Source organism: Ursus arctos, unplaced genomic scaffold, assembly GCF_023065955.2.
Source record: "Ursus arctos isolate Adak ecotype North America unplaced genomic scaffold, UrsArc2.0 scaffold_24, whole genome shotgun sequence".
Lineage (NCBI taxonomy): Eukaryota > Metazoa > Chordata > Mammalia > Carnivora > Ursidae > Ursus > Ursus arctos.
The window spans coordinates 14,640,292-14,657,824 of NW_026622919.1; the positions used below are offsets into that span (position 1 = coordinate 14,640,292).

At 40.3% G+C, this 17,533-nt stretch overlaps 1 protein-coding gene across 2 annotated transcripts in view; it reads right to left on the minus strand.

Moving 5' to 3' along the window:
• Positions 1-17,532, minus strand: part of DDX42 (DEAD-box helicase 42) — a 36,965-nt gene extending 19,433 nt beyond the window's left edge. Inside the window, exons 1-3 of one of the 2 annotated variants that reach the window (XM_026512486.4) lie at positions 16,990-17,532; positions 5,043-5,279; positions 3,331-3,481 (exon numbers count right to left, since the gene is read on the minus strand). In XM_026512486.4, the coding sequence (XP_026368271.1) occupies positions 3,331-3,481; positions 5,043-5,263 (372 nt within the window). In that variant the 5' untranslated portion in view covers positions 5,264-5,279; positions 16,990-17,532. Of the gene's footprint in view, positions 1-3,330; positions 3,482-5,042; positions 5,280-16,978 lie in introns of both variants that reach the window. The other variant, XM_026512485.4, reaches the window with a different exon arrangement.
• Between the last annotated feature and the right edge of the window lies 1 nt (position 17,533).

Genomic DNA, 17,533 nt, shown 5'->3' on the forward strand with positions numbered 1-17,533 from the left:
AGAAGAATTAAGTAATTTTTCCAAGGTAAAATACATCCTGCAATGAGATTTTCTGATTTCTCTGATTTAAAAAAATGTCACCAACTATAACCTGGCATGGTCAGGTGTTCTATCTAATTAAATGTTCCTGATAAAGTGGAGTTACTTTAAAACGAAACACTGCATATAAACCAATTTACTTTTCAAGAAATGGAGCCAAACAGATGATATACTCAAGACTACAACTAAAATGAAGATGACATAAACAATGTAACATAAGGGATGGGTCACAAACACTTACAGAACGTCTTTTCTTTAAAACGACATAAATCTTTTGAAACGCTGGCTAAAAATAAGTCTTTATCTTGAGTTCAAACACTAGAGAAGTTTACATTTTCTAGTGAAGAATATACTTGAGATCAAGGATTAATGCAATACTGTGGCAACAACAACACTCTCTCCAAGATCAGACAATATCCAATTTCTCTGTCCTAAAATCAGCAAAACCCCTTTGGATATTATACCAAAAAACACCCCGAAGAATGACACTGTATCAAAAAGATTTACCCTCCTACAGTTTCAACTACTTGAAATGCCAGGCAGGAGAATCTGGGCCATTCTTGGATACTCCCACTCAAAAAGGGTTACACCAAGTTGCATTACCAAAAATTAAATCTGAATTTAAACTGAGAAAAATCAAGAAATGATTTTTCTTATTCATCACTAGAGATTGCAAGATATGAAAAACAGCCCTTTGGGAAATGTATCTCAAGAGGGGAAAAAAGATATATGTCAGACACCTCAAACATGACAAAACATTTATTGCCTTTACTTGCAGAGAGAATCATGTAACACACTTAACTAAATCACTACCACGTGGCAAAGCACATGAAAGTTCTGAACAGTTCTGGTGTTATCCCCAAAATACAGTGCTATAAGAACTTAAGATATGGAATGACACAGCAGAAAGAATATGGGATTTGGAGTTGAATTCTCGCTTTGCTACCTATAAACTGCATACTCTCTAAGAGGCAGGTAATCTGAGTTATTCTATATCAAGATGGGGTTAAACAGAGTAATGGGTACCAATCTGGCAATGAAAGAAGTAAACCAGGATACGAAAAGTTGTTTTCTTTTGATACAGATGTGCTTTGCTTGCACTTTATTTAGTAGGAATATTCTAAAGCATGCTACAATTTTTCCTGTATCACATGGTCCTGAGTCTTTTATTTTCTGGTATTTGATAAGACACCTAAGCACAGAAAAATATTTCTCCACTGTAAGAAAACTAAACACAAGTGTCATGATAAATGGCTGTAAATGGTAGCCTCAATGTCAACAAGATAAAAGGGACTGACAGAACTAAGGTGAACCAGAGAAAGAAAGCCCTAGCTATCTAAAGCACACAGCCTTTTGCTCAGCACAAAACTGGTTTTGTCTTTGCAAGAATAAGAACACAGGCTTAATCTTGCCGGAGTGTCCACTTTTGGAGAGTCTGAACTTCTAGATAAAATCTTCTAATCTTAAAAATTTTGACCCACATGTTTAAAAAGCAGTATCTATGCCAAACAAAAACATCTATACGGGATTCTTTCTTTCCCTTCTTTTTTTAAAGATTTTATTTATTTATTTGATAGAGAGAGCGAAAGAGGGAACACAAGCAGGGGAAGTGGCAGAAGGATAAGCAGGCTTCCTGTAGACACTTAACGACTGAGCCACCCAGGCGCCCCTCCCTCCTTTCTTAGAGATGAGATGTGGCTGAAGACCTTAGGTTACAAGTACCTGAGGAATCTGGAAGCACTTTATTTCGTTAAGTAAAGGAGTGACAGTTTTTGAGCAAGAGGAATAACATGATAAACAACATGCTTTAGTCCAATTACTCTGTTTCTGTATACCACATAAATGGGAGAGCAGAGTACCGAAGGCAGAGAGAAAATTTACACCAGGCAAGAGTTAAAGTGGAAAGCAGGCTGACTATAGTGGAAACAGAGAGGATGGAACAGATGCAAAAGATACTATAAAGATCGACAGAACTTGCCAAATAAGAGGAAAGGTAGCATGACGTACTAGAAAGAGCTAGGTTCCGAGGACTACTAAGCCAGAAAAATCAGGATCCCAGCTCTGCCACAGGGTACCAATGGGATTGGGGCAAGAGATATGAATTACCATAGGGTTCAGTTTTCTTATTAGTTAAAAAATTGTATTTCTATGTATTTTTTTCTGCCAATCCCCCATTGTTGTTCTGAGGATTAAATGAAGTAAGTCATGAACATGCGTGATCTCCTGGTATTAAGAAGAATATGTAAGACAAAAGAAAGACCTGGCCGAGGAAGAAAAGATGCCAGGGGAACACCATCCATGTAAAAATGGCCAGTGTGATTTAGAAAAGCAGAGCTGAAACCAAAGAGAGACTGTGAAACTAAAGACATGAATTATTAATATAGAAGTTACATTTTAGAAGTGGATGAGGTCATTAGAAATGTGTAAAGAGTGAAAACAGCAAATCAATATAGTGAACTGTAGGAATCAACATACTGAGAAATTGGAAGGGGATCATAAAAGTAACAGTAACACGAATATGTAATGAAATTTTTTTTTTGGTACAATGATATGGTAGTTATGTCTTTTAAATGTTATCTTATAGAAATACAGAAATACTAATGGATGAAATTATATGCCTGGGATTTATTTTAAAATAATTTAAAAGAAAGAAGAGGGGTTAGAGAACACAAGTTTGGCCAAAAATTGTTAACTGATAAAGCAGGATGAAGGCTACATGGGAGCCCATTTTATTATTCTAATTTTTTATGTATCTGAAATTTTTCATAATAAAAGGTAAATAGATACGAACATCAGAGAGATGGGAGAAAAAGGACAAAATGCAAAAATCACAAAAGCCTGGTGAGAAGAGTTTTAAGAACAAAGTGGTTACAAGTCTCAATTTCTACAGGAAGGTTAGGATACTGATAATGCTGATAATAAGAAACAAACATTAAAAGTAGAGAATACAGAATTCATAATTTTAGCAAGCTCCTTAAAAGTTTAATTGCCTTTAATGCTAGACTGAAGGAGGTAATATTCATTCCACTTAAGAACAGACAAAGAAATATTAAAACACATACATACGAATCTTGAGCTACCCTTGTTCAAAGGTCACAGTTCAAATTTCTAGGCACCCATCATCTCTGAAAATGCTACAGGGCATGTGGACGAATGTTTAAGAAACTATACAGTATAAGAGCAAAATTCTCCCAAGAAAGGGCCAGAAAACAAATTCTGAAGACTGAAGAACTAGGTTAATTTGGTCTATTTCTAATTGCTGCAACTTAACAAAACAGCCTTGATACTTGCCTCCACTTCGGCCATGAATGCCTCCAAGGGATCATCATCGCTGTCAGAATCTGCCAGCTTGGAATGGAACTGCTGGCGGGTAGGTGAATTTTCAGCAGGAATGTAAGGTAAATCAACATTGCTTGAGTCTTCTTCTTCATCTTCAAAATACCTGGAAATTTAAAAATACATATATCTGAAAATTAAGATGCATGATTGGTAAAGTGAATGTTTAATTTGGGGTTTATGAATCCTTCATTTAACACAATATTTATTATGGGATATATATATATATATATATATATATATAACTATTAAAAGATCTGAACTATACATGTTGGAGACCTCCAGGCTTTGGCAAATGACCTATTATTGTTTAATACATGCAAAATTCTAATATTGCAAAAAAAACCCAGTCACAGCAGATTCTCTCATTTCAATAAGTGTCTATTCAAATCACATTTCCAGTTCTGTTAGAAGGGATGAGTTTTCAGTAAAAATTTAGTATAGCACTGTTGAACAGATATAGGAAATATTAAAGAATGTATGCTATGGAAAAAATTACTTGTGTATATATGTATAAATATTAAAAACCTAGTTTTTTCTTTATGATCCTTAAAAAGAATTTTGGAAATATATTCATAAGGCTAGGGACTTTCCTCAGAAGTTCTGGACTAATTTCTGAGGACTGACAGAAAACTTCAAGGATTAAAAATAAATGCTCAATCCAAAATCATTCCCCATACTTCTTAAATATTCAGAAAAGACAACTTCATAGCTCTTTAAAAACTGAAAACAAAAACACTGTTTAGACCTTATCTCAAAATTAAATAAAATAGTAATACAACCAAATACTAAATAAGTAACAACTGCAGCTTAAAATTTTGAAGTACTTCAGGTCTTCACCGGAATTATTTTAAAAGCTCTAGTAACTGTTATGTGCTACACACACATACACACTCATTTATATAGGTTTCATTTAACTAATAAAAAAGTATCCCTGTATTGGTAAATTGCTCTCTAGAATAATGATCCTCGACTTTGCTAAACCTTAAACATCTACTTCTGTATTTCATCCTTGCAGTATACAAGCCTTTAAAAATGCCGCTGTGTGTTCCATCTTGAGTTAATTGAAACAAACAAGCAAAACAACTCAACTTCCTACAACTGGGTTGGAAATAGCAGCAGTAAGAGATTTCTACACATTCAGCTAAGAAAGAAATTATCATCGATAGGAATTAAGAGCTCAAACCCTCAAACCCTAGCTTTTTATAACCACCACCCTACCCTATCAGATAATTAAGTTAAAAAAGGTAATTGGTAAGTATGTTTCCTGAGAACTTGGGCAAAAACCTGAGTCTCTACCAGTTGCGACTACTGTCTTTTCACAAAACAACTTACGTGGGGTCAATAAAAGACTTTGGCAAAAGCCATCAAAACCACATGAATTATTTAAAACTCTTCAGCCATATTTAGGTTTTAAGAGTCTCAAATCTTTTTTGGAACAGGGAAAGATAGAAGTGAGCACACAAGCATGTTCCTTACAAATGAGTAAACTCAACAATTTAACTTATTAGGAACAATGCAATTTAGTGAGATAGGCAATTAAAGAAGTCATATTATTATTCAGGAAACAAATGGTTTCCCTACCTCAATTTCTGTTGATAGAATGAATATCTCAAAAGCTAAACTACCAGGATTACCTTTGCTAAACTACGAGGATTACCACTTACGCATTTTCTTCATCAAAGTTGGCCCGTTTGGATCCAATTTTGTAGAAAGAAGGGAGCTGTGGTGGAGCGGATTTTCCAAATCCGGAAGAAGAGCTGGTTGCCCCAAAGGCACTGTGGGACTGTTGTGGGAGTTTGGGTTCCTCCTTCTTTCCAGCACTAATAGCAAAACCTCCAAAGCCAAATCCCCTCTTGGTGCCAGGGCCACCTTTATTCCAGTTCATGGTGTCAATGACTGATCTGTAAGGAAAAAAATACACTGATAATAAATTTAACTTTATAAATAGCCCACCGATTTTTACGTCTCTTCCAACTTTTTTTTTTTTTTTTAAGATTTTATTTATTTATTTGACAGAGATAGAGACAGCCAGCGAGAGAGGGAACACAAGCAGGGGGAGTGGGAGAGGAAGAAGCAGGCTCCTAGCAGAGGAGCCTGATGTGGGGCTCGATCCCAGAACGCTGGGATCACGCCCTGAGCCGAAGGCAGACGCTTAATGACTGAGCCACCCAGGCGCCCCTGTCTTTTCCAACTTCTACCTACACTTCATCTCAAATTTCTGCCTCTCAATTAAAACTATTTAAGTTTGGGGGCGCCTGGGTGGCTCCCGTGGTTGAGCATCCATCTCTTAGTTTGATGATCTCAGGGTCCTGGGACTGAGCCCCACATCAGGCTCTGCGCTCAGTGCAGGGTGTGCTTGACGATTCTCTCTCCCTCTTCCTCTGCCCTCCCCATGCTTGCATGCAGCTCTCTTTGAAATAATAAATCTTAAAAAAACCCACAAAAACCAAGAACAAAAAACTACTTAACTTTGTACTTCAGCTATGTGGTATGTCAACCCCAACAGAACAGTTACATTTTCTAAAAACATTAAAGAAAATGTTATTCATTTTTGGGGATCACAATCTAAACAGGAGTGTGGTATTTAACATTATCCCCTTCAAAAGGATCTGACTGCTAATTTAACATCTTTAAGCTGCCAAAAATACAACAAATATTTTGAGGATCTGATACGTGCTAGGCTTGTTAGGCAACTAAAGATACCAAGATGAAAAGACTTAATCTCTTAATATTTATTACCAAGGAGTTTATATTATAGTCTGCCAGGAAAATAGATGACCAAAAAAACCACCCAAAAAACAAAAACAACCTACAATTACAATATAATGTAGTGCTTGCTGTCACAGAGACTGAGGTGCTATCAGCAAAACTGTCCCAAAATGAAAGATTATCTTTTGGTAATATCTGGAAGAATGAAAGAATCAAAACTTGAAAGATAAGATCAGTTATTTGTAGAAAGTATCTATGTAATTGTCTCTGAAGGGTACTCATGAACCATGTGTTTATTGGGCAATGCCCACTAGAACACTAGCCAGTAAGAAAAAATGATTCACTGATATGTTGCCTGAAGTAGTCAGTCAGACTATGGTTAAGAATCGTAAAGAAATTTCCTGAGCATTGATCAAATCAGTTTAAAAACAAAACTGTACTAATTTACTAGTCTTGGCTCCAAAAAACCTTTCTTAATGACACAAGCTACCTAAGTTTCATAGAAAAGCAAAAAGACCAGAAAGCAAAAAGAACAAAATTTAAAACTACCTGAAATTTCCTCTTCTAGGTATATAATTGTGATATCTTTTGCTATTTTTTCTACACTATGTGTATATGCACAAATTTAAAAACAAAACTGAAACTATACTATATGTATTGTTTTAGTTACCAACTTCTTCACCTAATGATATACTATGAACATCTTTAAATGTCAATAAATACATTTCTCCACTACCGTTTTATTTTTATTTTTTTAAAGGGTTAAAAAAAAAAAAAAAGATTTGAGAGAGCCAGAGAGAGCACGAGCGTGGAGAAGGGGCAAAGGGAGAGGGAGAGAGTCTCAAGCAGACTCCATGCTGAGTGCGGAGCGCTACACGGGGCTTGATCTCAGGGCCCTGAGATCACGACTGAGCCGAAATCCAAAGTCAGATGCTCAACCGACCGAGCTGCCCAGGCACCCCTCTCCACTACTGTTTTATAATGTTGTGAAACATATCACATAGCCGAATCTTTGTGCATACCTATAGTTATTTCTTTAGGATCAATTTTCTTTTCCTTTCTTTTAAAGGTTTTATTTATTTGAGAGAGAGAGAGAGAGAGAGCGAGCGAGCGCGTGCGCCAGCACAGGAGCAGGGTGGAGAAGCAGAGAGACAGGGAGAAGCAGGCTCCCTGCAGAGAGCTGGATGTGGGGCTAGATAGGATCAATTTTCAAAATGTGATTGCTTAACCAAAGGAATATGTATTCTAAGTTTTTAAAATTTTAACTACTATTTATATTTATGGAAAAGTGCCCGATACACATCGAATAAAAGAAGGGCATAAAACAAGGTGGGTGGCATGATTCAATGTAATTCAATATAAAAGCATAGTTACATACACAGAGAGAGCTGGAGGGCTGTTTATCAAAACGTTAATAGCAGTTATTTCATTTTTACTTTCTTCTTTGTATTAAGGTTTACCATTAAAAAGAAAAGTTAAAATGTTATAATGGACTCTGAAGCCAAAGGGGAAAACAGTTCCCAAAGCTGCTTTTTATATTACGACAATGTCGAAAAGACCATGAGCAACATGCTCTACTTTTCTGGTTCTATGCCCCCCCCCATACATACCTTATAGGTTTTTGTTTGAACTGTTATTATACAGCATTTAGTTTAGTCTACTTAGTATTAAATCTGATTTATGTTGTGTTAATCTCCACCCTTAGTTTCAGGTAGGGAATGTCTTTAGGGGGCCGGACGGGGACGTCTTTAATCATTTTGGACCTTCCATAAAAGTTACACGTGGCTAAAATAAGTACTTAATGAGTACTAGTTTGCTTGAATTTAACTAAGACCATCTTCTGCTTTCTTCAACCTTAAGAAGAATCAACATGATTCTAATGAGGTAAGATTTAGTAAGAATATTTACAAGCAAGAAAATTTTAGCATCTGATAATATTGCTTAACCAATATATGAACCTGGCTTTACAAGAACTACCCCTAAACAATAAAAATGATGAATGTGAATTTTAACCTAATTTTTCCTAGTGTATATAAAATATAACAAGGGGCTAATAAATAAGCCATAGAAATCAGAAGGTAGACAGAGGAACGATGGAAAAACACCCTTTAAGTTTGGGTAGATTTTAAGAATCACATGAACAATCTCCTAGCAGGAAAACTTTCAATGGTTTGCTGAAAGCTTGCTGAAGAATGTGAGAGTGTGTGAGAGCTGGGCATTTGTATGTGAAAAATACAGCTCCATCCTCAAGGGGTTCACGGTGTGGTTTTAACCAGCTAAAAAGCCACCCTGATATGCTGCAGCAGAGCTACTGCACAAAGCATGCTCACTGGTGGCTGAGGAAAGGGGTACCCAGCGCAGGATGAGCAGGGGAGAAGACGCAGTTTTTCCGAGACAACACAGTGTTCAGTTCTAAAATCTGAAGAGGCACTGGACCAGGGCAGAAGTGTGAAAGGAGGGCATTTTCAATTGAAGAAACTCTAAGCACCACCAGAGACAACTGGAAATAGTGCCATGCAGCGAGAGTTCAGTAGGACATCTAGGAAAGTTGCAGAACACACGTTCAGAAAGGCAGGCAGGGCCCAGATGAGCAGGTTAGAACAAGAGATAGAAGAGCTAAGGAAAGACGCCACGTCGGGTCTGTAAGTGCAGAGGAGGGTCTGTGATGGTGCTACAGATCTGACAGAACACACCTGCATTTGAGGTTACTGGGGTAGATAAGCTAGCAGAGAGAGGGCACAGGAGCAAGACAAATGTTAGGGCAGATCAATAGTTAGGAATGGGCAGGGGAAGAGAAGTTCACATGATGACCTGAGGAGAGGAGGGAGGAAGGACAGTGGAGAATAGTGGCACAGATGGTGAGAGAAGTTTTACAGGCAGAAAGAAATGTCCAATGTTAAAAACTAAAGAGAAGCCAGAAGAACAGAACTTAAAAGGCCTCTGTTGGATGTGCAAGCAGGAGTCATCAGGTCAAGAGTTTCAACGGAACAGTAGGGGCAGGGTTGAGGAGTGACTGGGAAGTAGTAGACAGTAAGACTAGGTCAAGCGGAGTAAAGATTACGTCCTAAGTTTATACCAACGATAGGAAGAGTGAGGTGCTAACTAGAGGGATTCTGTTTAAGAAAGAAACATAAGTCGGGCGCCTGGGCGGCTCAGTCAGTTAAGGGTCTGCCTTCGGTTCAGGTCATGATCTCAGGGTCCTGGGATCGAGCCCCATATCAGGCTCCCTGCTCAGCAGGAAGTCTGCTTCTCCCTCTCCCTCTGCCGCTCCCCCTACTTGTACTCTTTCTCTCTCCCTCTGTCTGTCAAATAAGTAAATAAAATCTTAAAAAAAAAAAAAAAGGAAACATAAGCATGTTTATATGCTAAAGAGGAAAAACCAACAGAGATCTAAAAACTGAAGATGTAGGATGAAAGGAAAATCCTAAGAATGAGGTCCTCAGAAAGAGACTGAAGAAACAAGATACTGGATAGGAGAAAAGGACGGGTACAGACGTAAATTAGTCCTATTAAAGGGCTCAAATTACAAAAGCAGCAAATCATATCCTTGGTGTTAAAAATTCAACTTCTGGGGGCGCCTGGGTAGCGCAGTCGTTAAGCGTCTGCCTTCGGCTCAGGGCGTGATCCTGGCGCTCCAGGATCGAGTCCCACGTCGGGCTCCTCCGCTGGGAGCCTGCTTCTTCCTCTCCCGCTCCCCCTGCTTGTGTTCCCTGGCTGTCTCTCTGTCACATAAATAAATAAAATCTTTAAAAAAAAAATTCAACTTCTGCTATAAACAGGCAGGTAGTGTGCCTTCAGGCAGGTAAGAGTCAATGGCTTTCGGATGGAACAAGATGCAAAATACACAGTATCTTTTCCTTTGCTCTTCTGAGAAATGGGTCAACCGAAAGAGTGAGCACTTCAGAACCCTCAAGCCTTTCACTGGTTGCTCTAGAATACACTGCCCATTTTCCCTAATTTACTGCTTCTAGCAAGGCCAAACAATTGCACTTCCTATAATACCGCGCTGACTAGAAGGTTAGCTCTACGAGGGCAAGGACGTTGTGTGTTCCGTCCAGCACTGTGTCCTTAGAGCCTAATGTGTGGTAGTACTCAACTTTTTTGTTGGATGAATAAATATCATGCATTCAGGCTCTTCAAAATTTGCCCCAGTATTTGTGAAAACCATCATCTTTCATTATTACAAACCTTGCCATCCAGCCTTCCTGATGGAATCCAAGCCAATCATCCTCAATGCACCACTAATTCCTTACTCTTGACAATGATCCTTCCTATTAGACTATGTAGGCTATACAGTATAGTTGTGTGACTACAGACCCTTGACCACCAGAGGTTTGAGGGATTGTAACTGATATAACAAGCAAAAGAGAACCAACCTAATCTCTATGGTTGTATGTTTAAAAAAAAAAAAAAAAAAAAAAAAGATGCCACCCTGCCTCCTGTTTAGGCTATTAAAATTAATTTGCCTAAGCAAACATTGTTTGAAGAGACGTCTAGTAAGCAGTTTATCAAGAAATAAATATAGTGAGAATATTAAAAAATTAACTATATTCCTGCTATTTGTGGGTCTTCTCAAAGCTCTCTTTATTTGGTCTTAACACACGTGTGTGCTTCTAAGCCTTCTCTCAGATGATAATAATAATATGCCTGCTACACCCTTCCTACCAAGCTGGCAAACTCCTATCAAACAGCTCTGAAACTTCACCTCTGCCTCCATAAACACTTCTCACATTGACAAGAAAAGGTGAAAACACCCACTAGCTTCAGCCCATGTAAAATCACCGCATGGCTTCCACACCCAGGTGAAGTTCACAAGACTTCCGGAAAAACCACCACCAACCAAAAAATCCCAAATGATCCAATTTAAAAACAGGCAAAGTACCCAAACAGACATTTCTCCAAAGATATATAAATGGCTAATAAGCACATAACAGATGCTAAACATCACTAATCATTAGGGAAATGTGAATGAAAACCATACCTCCTCACTCATTAGAATGACTAATAACAAAAACAAAAACAGGGACACCTGGGTGGCTCGGTCTGTTAGGCATCTGCCTTCGGCTCGGGTCGTGATCCTGGGATCCTAGGACTGAGTCCCTCATCGGGCTCCTTGCTCTCCCTCGGCCTGCTTTCTCTGCCGCTCTCCCTGCTTGTACACTCTCAGTGTCTCTCTGACAAATAAATAAAAATCTTGAAACACACACACACCAGAAAAAAACAAGTGTTGTCAAGGATGTGTAGAACCTGGAACCCTGCATAACGCTGGTGGGAATGTAAGATGGTTCAGCCACTATGGAAAACAATATAGTACGGTGGTTCTTCAAAAAATTAATCATAGGACGCCTGGGTGGCTCAGTTAATCGGCTGCCTTCAGCCTAGGTCATGATCCTAGGGTGCTGGGACTGAGCCCCGCGTCGGGCTCCTTGCTCAGCAGAAGCCTGCTTCTCCCTCTCCCTGCCATTCCCCGCTGCTGGTTGTCTCTGTCAAATAAATAAAAAGATCTTAAAAAAAATTAATCTTAGAACTACCATACGATCCAGCAATTCCACATGTGGGTATATACCCACAAGAACTGAAAGCAGGGATATCTGACCCATGATCTCAGCAGTACTATTTACAATAGCTAAAAGATGGAAGCAACCTAAGTGTCCTTTGATGGATGAGTAAACTATGAGATACACACACACACACACACAAACACATGTTATTCAGCCTTAAAAAGGAAATTCTGACACATGCTACAACATGAATGAAACTTGAGGGCGTCATGTGAAGGAAATAAGCCAGTTAAAAAGGACAAATAGCCTATGATTCCACTTACATGAGGTGTAACAGTCAAACTCAGAGATAGAAAGTAGAATGGGTTCCAAGGCCTGGGCGTACAGAGGAATGGGGAGTTATTGTTTAATGCGTACACAGTTTCAGTTTTACAAGATAAAAAGAGTTCTGTGAACACTATGGTGGTTATGGCAGCACAACTATGTGGACAAAAATCAATGTCACTGAACTTAAAATACACTTAAAATGGCTAAGATTTTTTATGTGTATTTTATTTTATTTATTTTTTAAAGATTTTATTTATTTATTTGACAGAGACAGAGACAGCCAGCGAGAGAGGGAACACAAGCAGGGGGAGTGGGAGAGGAAGAAGCAGGCTCATAGTGGAGGAGCCTGATGTGGGGCTCGATCCCAGAACGCCGGGATCAAGCCCTGAGCCGAAGGCAGACGCTTAACTGCTGTGCCACCCAGGCGCCCCTTTTTATGTGTATTTTAAAAACAAAGAATTATGAAAATTAAAATGATTAGAATTCCATTAGCACGTGTTTTTACATTGCTATTTTATCCAGTTTATGAGTGAGGAATGATGCTATCTAGACCTCAGTCTCTACTCTGAGATGCAAACATATTTGTGAAAATTCAACTACCTTTTTTCTTTAAAAGATTGCACTTAAAAATTTTTCATTTGAAAAGAATTAGCTGTGTAACAGAAGCATAAACAAAATTTTATGAGCCTCTAGTTTAAAGAGAACAACCAAGTTTGGTCTCAGTAATGACTAACATTGTTTTATACTGACCACGAACTACTTTGTTATGTGTCACTACTATGAGCAACACCTCTCCTTCCCACTTCCACCTCCGCTACAGCAATAATTTCCTAGCAAGTCCGTTATCCAGCTGCTATACCATTACCAGAGTGACCAATAATTAAAAATATACTGAGTGCCTATTCTGCCAGGCACTGTTCTAGGTGCTTTGGATATAGTAACACAATCAGACACAGCCCCAACCCTCAGGGAGTTCAGTCTGGTCCAGGAGAAGGAAAAACCAAATCATAATTTCAGGTACTAAAGTGCTACCAGAACAGAAACAAAAACAAAAAAGGAAAAAGGCAAGCAAGAAGAGGTAAGCTATTACAGAGTGAAAGAAATCAGGTAAGGGCTCTCTGAGGTGACTAATATTTGATATTTGACATTTGACAAGTAACTCTCCACCCCCTCAACTCTACTGTTTTAAGAATGCCCGTTTTTTTGTTTTTTTCAAAGATTTATTTATCAGGGCACCTGGATGGCTCAGTTGGTTAAGTGTCTGCCTTCGGCTCAGCTCATGATCCTGGAGCCCCGGATTGAGCCCCGCTTCAGGCTCCCTGCTCAGTGGGGAGTCTGCGTCTCTCTTTTTTTAAAGATTTTATTTATTTATTTGAGAGAGAGAGAGCGTGCATGTGCACAAGCAGGGGAGAGGGGCAGAGGGAGAAGCAGACTCCCCACTGGACCCTGAGATCATGATCTGAGCCGAAGGCAGGTGCTTAACTAACTGAGCCACCCAGTTGCCCCCAAGAATGTTTGTTTTATCGGAAAAGTCATGGTGATGTACATCTAGAGGCTGCATCTACACCCAGCAAATATTCCATCACCTACGAGAAGTGACTCTATGTGGTAAAGTATAAAAAATGAAGTAATAGTGAGCCAGACATAAATAGCAAAAGAGAAAATGCATTTCCACCTCCTTTGGTTTGTTAATACTGGGGAACTAGGGAAAGTCACACCCAAGGGCGGTGAACATTCATATTCTCAGCAACAACCTTCTTCCAGGTTCTTTCAGATTCTGGCCCCAAACCTTCCTGCAGCACATTTCTCATTCTGTCATTCCCTTCAATTCATTAGCTCTCCAGTTAGTCAGGCAAGCTGGAATGAGACTCTCCACTGTGGCAACAAACTACACACTTCACCATTCATATCTCCCAGGGTTTCCCCACATGCATTGGTGTTCCAAGGAAACCAAGCACTCTGGTAATGCTCTTCCCTTAACCTGAATTTCTTCCCCACCAAATCTCTCTCTATACCTATCTACCAAAGTCCTATCCTTCAAAGCCCAACTCCTAGAGCTATGACGTGAATGACTCCTCCAGAGAAGTGTTAGCTCATTCCTCAAACTCCCTTTCTAGTCTTAAAACACCCAACATTTAATCATAACTATTTGTGCTCTAATTTTCTCTCTCCAACTCTAAGTTATAGGTTTTGCAGGTGAAGAAGCAGACTTACTCATTTTTTATGTCTTTTCTTTTCCACAGTATGTACTCATTGTTTATTCAATATGTAAGAGTCCCAAGGAGATTTGTAACTTGGCCAAGGGGATAGCATAAAGTCCCACTTGGTATGGTTCTAGGTACTAAAATGCTGTGATTTAGTAGAAAATCATAACAGCATAGTAAAGTATCACAGACTATGGAGCCAGGCTATGTTCAAACTCTAGCTTTGCCACCAACTTGATGTGAACCTCAAGGAAGTTATTTGGCTTCTCTGGGCCTGTAAGATGGTGAGAATATCACCTACCTGACAGGGTCAGTGTGAAGAATTGAGTTCATACACAAAATTACACTTAGAACAAATGCACAATATATATTGTGCACAAAGAAATGCACAATATAGGGGCGCCTGGGTGGCACAGCGGTTAAGCGTCTGCCTTCGGCTCAGGGCGTGATCCCAGTGTTATGGGATCGAGCCCCACATCAGGCTCCTCCGCTGGGAGCCTGCTTCTTCCTCTCCCACTCCGCCTGCTTGTGTTCCCTCTCTCGCTGGCTGTCTATCTCTGTCAAATAAATAAATAAAATCTTAAAAAAAAAAAGAAAAAAAAAAAACCTTTCTAAAAAAAAGAAATGCACAATATATACTAGCTGTCGTATTTAGCATTATTAGTTCTCTAGAAATCAATTTCTCCACTGGTAAATGGAGAATATCAAGCTAGACTTATCTCTTTCAACTCAGGGTCCCACACATACGTGCCACATGACCCTGAAGATGTCAGAGATCACAAAGAAATGACAAGTGGGGATGGCTTTGTAAGAGAGCTAGACCCCCCGGCCAGGCACAGAAGACGCAAGGTGATTAGAGAAGTATGAAGGAAGAAGATATTTTAAGGAAGAAAGCCAGAAATAGCAAAGTCTAGGAAGAATAAGCAAAGGCAGAATAAGCGTGGAACATAAGGAAGATAATTTGTCTGGACTTTATGTTTTGGGCAATGGTGGAAAGTAAGATATAATCTAAATGCCTTTAAAAATAGTGGACTATAAAACAACTAATTATAAAATCATGTTACTTTATCACTTGTGTTTCTGGAATAGGAGAAAGTTCTGGTGACAGTTGATTAGCATCTACTCTATCTAATAATCTGCCTTGAGAACATCTCACACACTATAAACTGGGGAGTTCTTTAATGAGAATCCGTACAAAACCTGAGAATTACTTCATTTTCTCCTAAAACCAAGTAAATTCTGGTTACACTTATTTTGGAAGCATCTCTCCTCTCTGTTAGCTTAAAGAAACTAAGATGATTATATGAATTTCATAATACTAAAATAAAAAGAAATACACTCCTCCATGAATTACACTAAATCATTACAACCTAGTTGGATCTTACCATTTCTCTGCTCAAAAGCCTCAGACGATTCCTATCTCAGGCAGAGATAAAGTAAAATCCTCCCAATAGCCTAAAAGTTCTTGGTTGTTCCGGTGGTCCCTCCCCCAGGTCTTCCCCCACCTTATCTCCTACTACTCCTCCTTTGCTCACAATGTTCTAAAGCACACTGGTCTTCTAACTATTCCTCCTAACAGGCCAGCATTGTCCTCTTCAAGGTCTTTACACTTGCTGTTCCCTCTGCCTGGAATGTTCCTTTCCCCTGATAGTGGCTGGGCTCACTCCCTCAACCTCTCTCTAGGCTGCTTAAATATCAGCTGGTCTGTAAATATCTCCCTGCCTGCCCTATTTCAAAATGCCATACCTCCCCATCCCTCTTTCTAGGTTTTTTTTTTTTAATCCAAGTCAGTAATCATTTTTTAACATACAGTATAATTTATTCTCTCTCTTTCCCCAACTAGAAAGTAAGTTTCCGGAGGGCAGGCGTCACAGACAAAGAACACTGCTAGGGAACAGGCGCACAGCAGATGTCAATAAAAAATATTCCTTGAATGAATTGCAGATCACCCATATAATGCCCCTTCTAGGTAAAAGAAAATACAACATACATTTTTTTTTCCACCGTTGAAAATCTAAAAGTTAATTTTTGTATAAAATACATATTGTTCACCTCCTATGTGCCAGAACTGCGCTTGACTCTGGAAAGTTAAAGTGGATTAAGACATCATCTCTGCCCTTTAGGAGCTGTAGGGTGGGCAAATGGAGAATCGACATGGAAACGTCATTTATAAAACACAATATACAACCAAAGGAAATTGAATGACCACTTAAAAGAGTGAGCAGCAAAGGAAGAATGCTTCATTAAGGTGATGAGGAAAGCTGTGACTCCCCAAAGCTCTCAACTAGCAAGATCGTTCCTTCTTATATTATTGGTGCGTATGCTCACAACTACATATAAATTATTTACCCGCATGAGATGGGCTCTTAAACAGGCCACAAGAAAGTTTGTGTGACAATAGTGATGTACTCAAGGATGCACAAAGATCACCGACTACATTTTTACTGTCTTCCGATTTGGCAACTTTTACCTACCGGGTCCCCCGATTTGGAGGCCTGCATCTGCCAACTGCTCTCGACTTCGGTCAGAACGCTCCTTGTGGCTATCCCTACCCGGAGCCCGGCACCCTGCAAATCCCTTTCTTAGTAGGGCGGGCGGGCGCCGCCTCCGGAAAGCCGCCAACTGGGCCACAATGAGAGTTATGGGAGAAGCGGGAGTCGTGGGAAAGCGACGAGGTTGGGAAGGACCCCTGGAGGCCTCTGCTTCGCACTCCCACCCCTCCCGGCCCCCTGGGCCTCCGGTGCCCCGAGGCTCCGCAGACTCTTTTGTTAAGCGAGGCCGCGGTTCCCTGGTCCCTCGCTAGGCCCCGCAGTTGCTTCCAGTGGCCCCAAGAGGTAGCGACCCCGAGTCCAAGCCCACCTCGCACAGACCTGCTGCTGTGGCTGCAGCGGCAGCTGATACTACCGCCGACGCGGAGAGAATCCCACCGCCAGAGTACGCGCGGTTCAGGCCGCGGCCGCCGCGCTCCTTCCTCTCCGCCCCCTTCGCCGCTGCCGCCGCCGCTTCTCGGCCCGTTGCTGACCGGGGGGAGGGGAACGCAAAGCTGACATGCGCAGTGCAGAGAGCGCGGGCCGAAGGGCGGGGCCTGGGGCTACGGCTCCCGGAAGGCGCCGCGGGCTCCGGACCTTAAAGCTCCAGAACGCCTCACAGACTTCTCGCTCACCGGACACTGCTGCTTGGGGGATTGTGCTCGTAAGCCCAGGAGGTGGTCCTAGGGGTGAAGAAAGTGTAGCAATGACAGCCGCCTAGAAATTCCAAGAAAAGTTATTGGGCGGAAACCACATATACATAAAATTGTATACTCCCTAAACTCTGGTCCTTTGCAAATAAGACCTAAGCAACATTTCTCCGCACGCCTCTGGCCACGTGGTCTCATAGAGCATGGCCACCTTTAGCTTCCGGAGCACCAGCTTA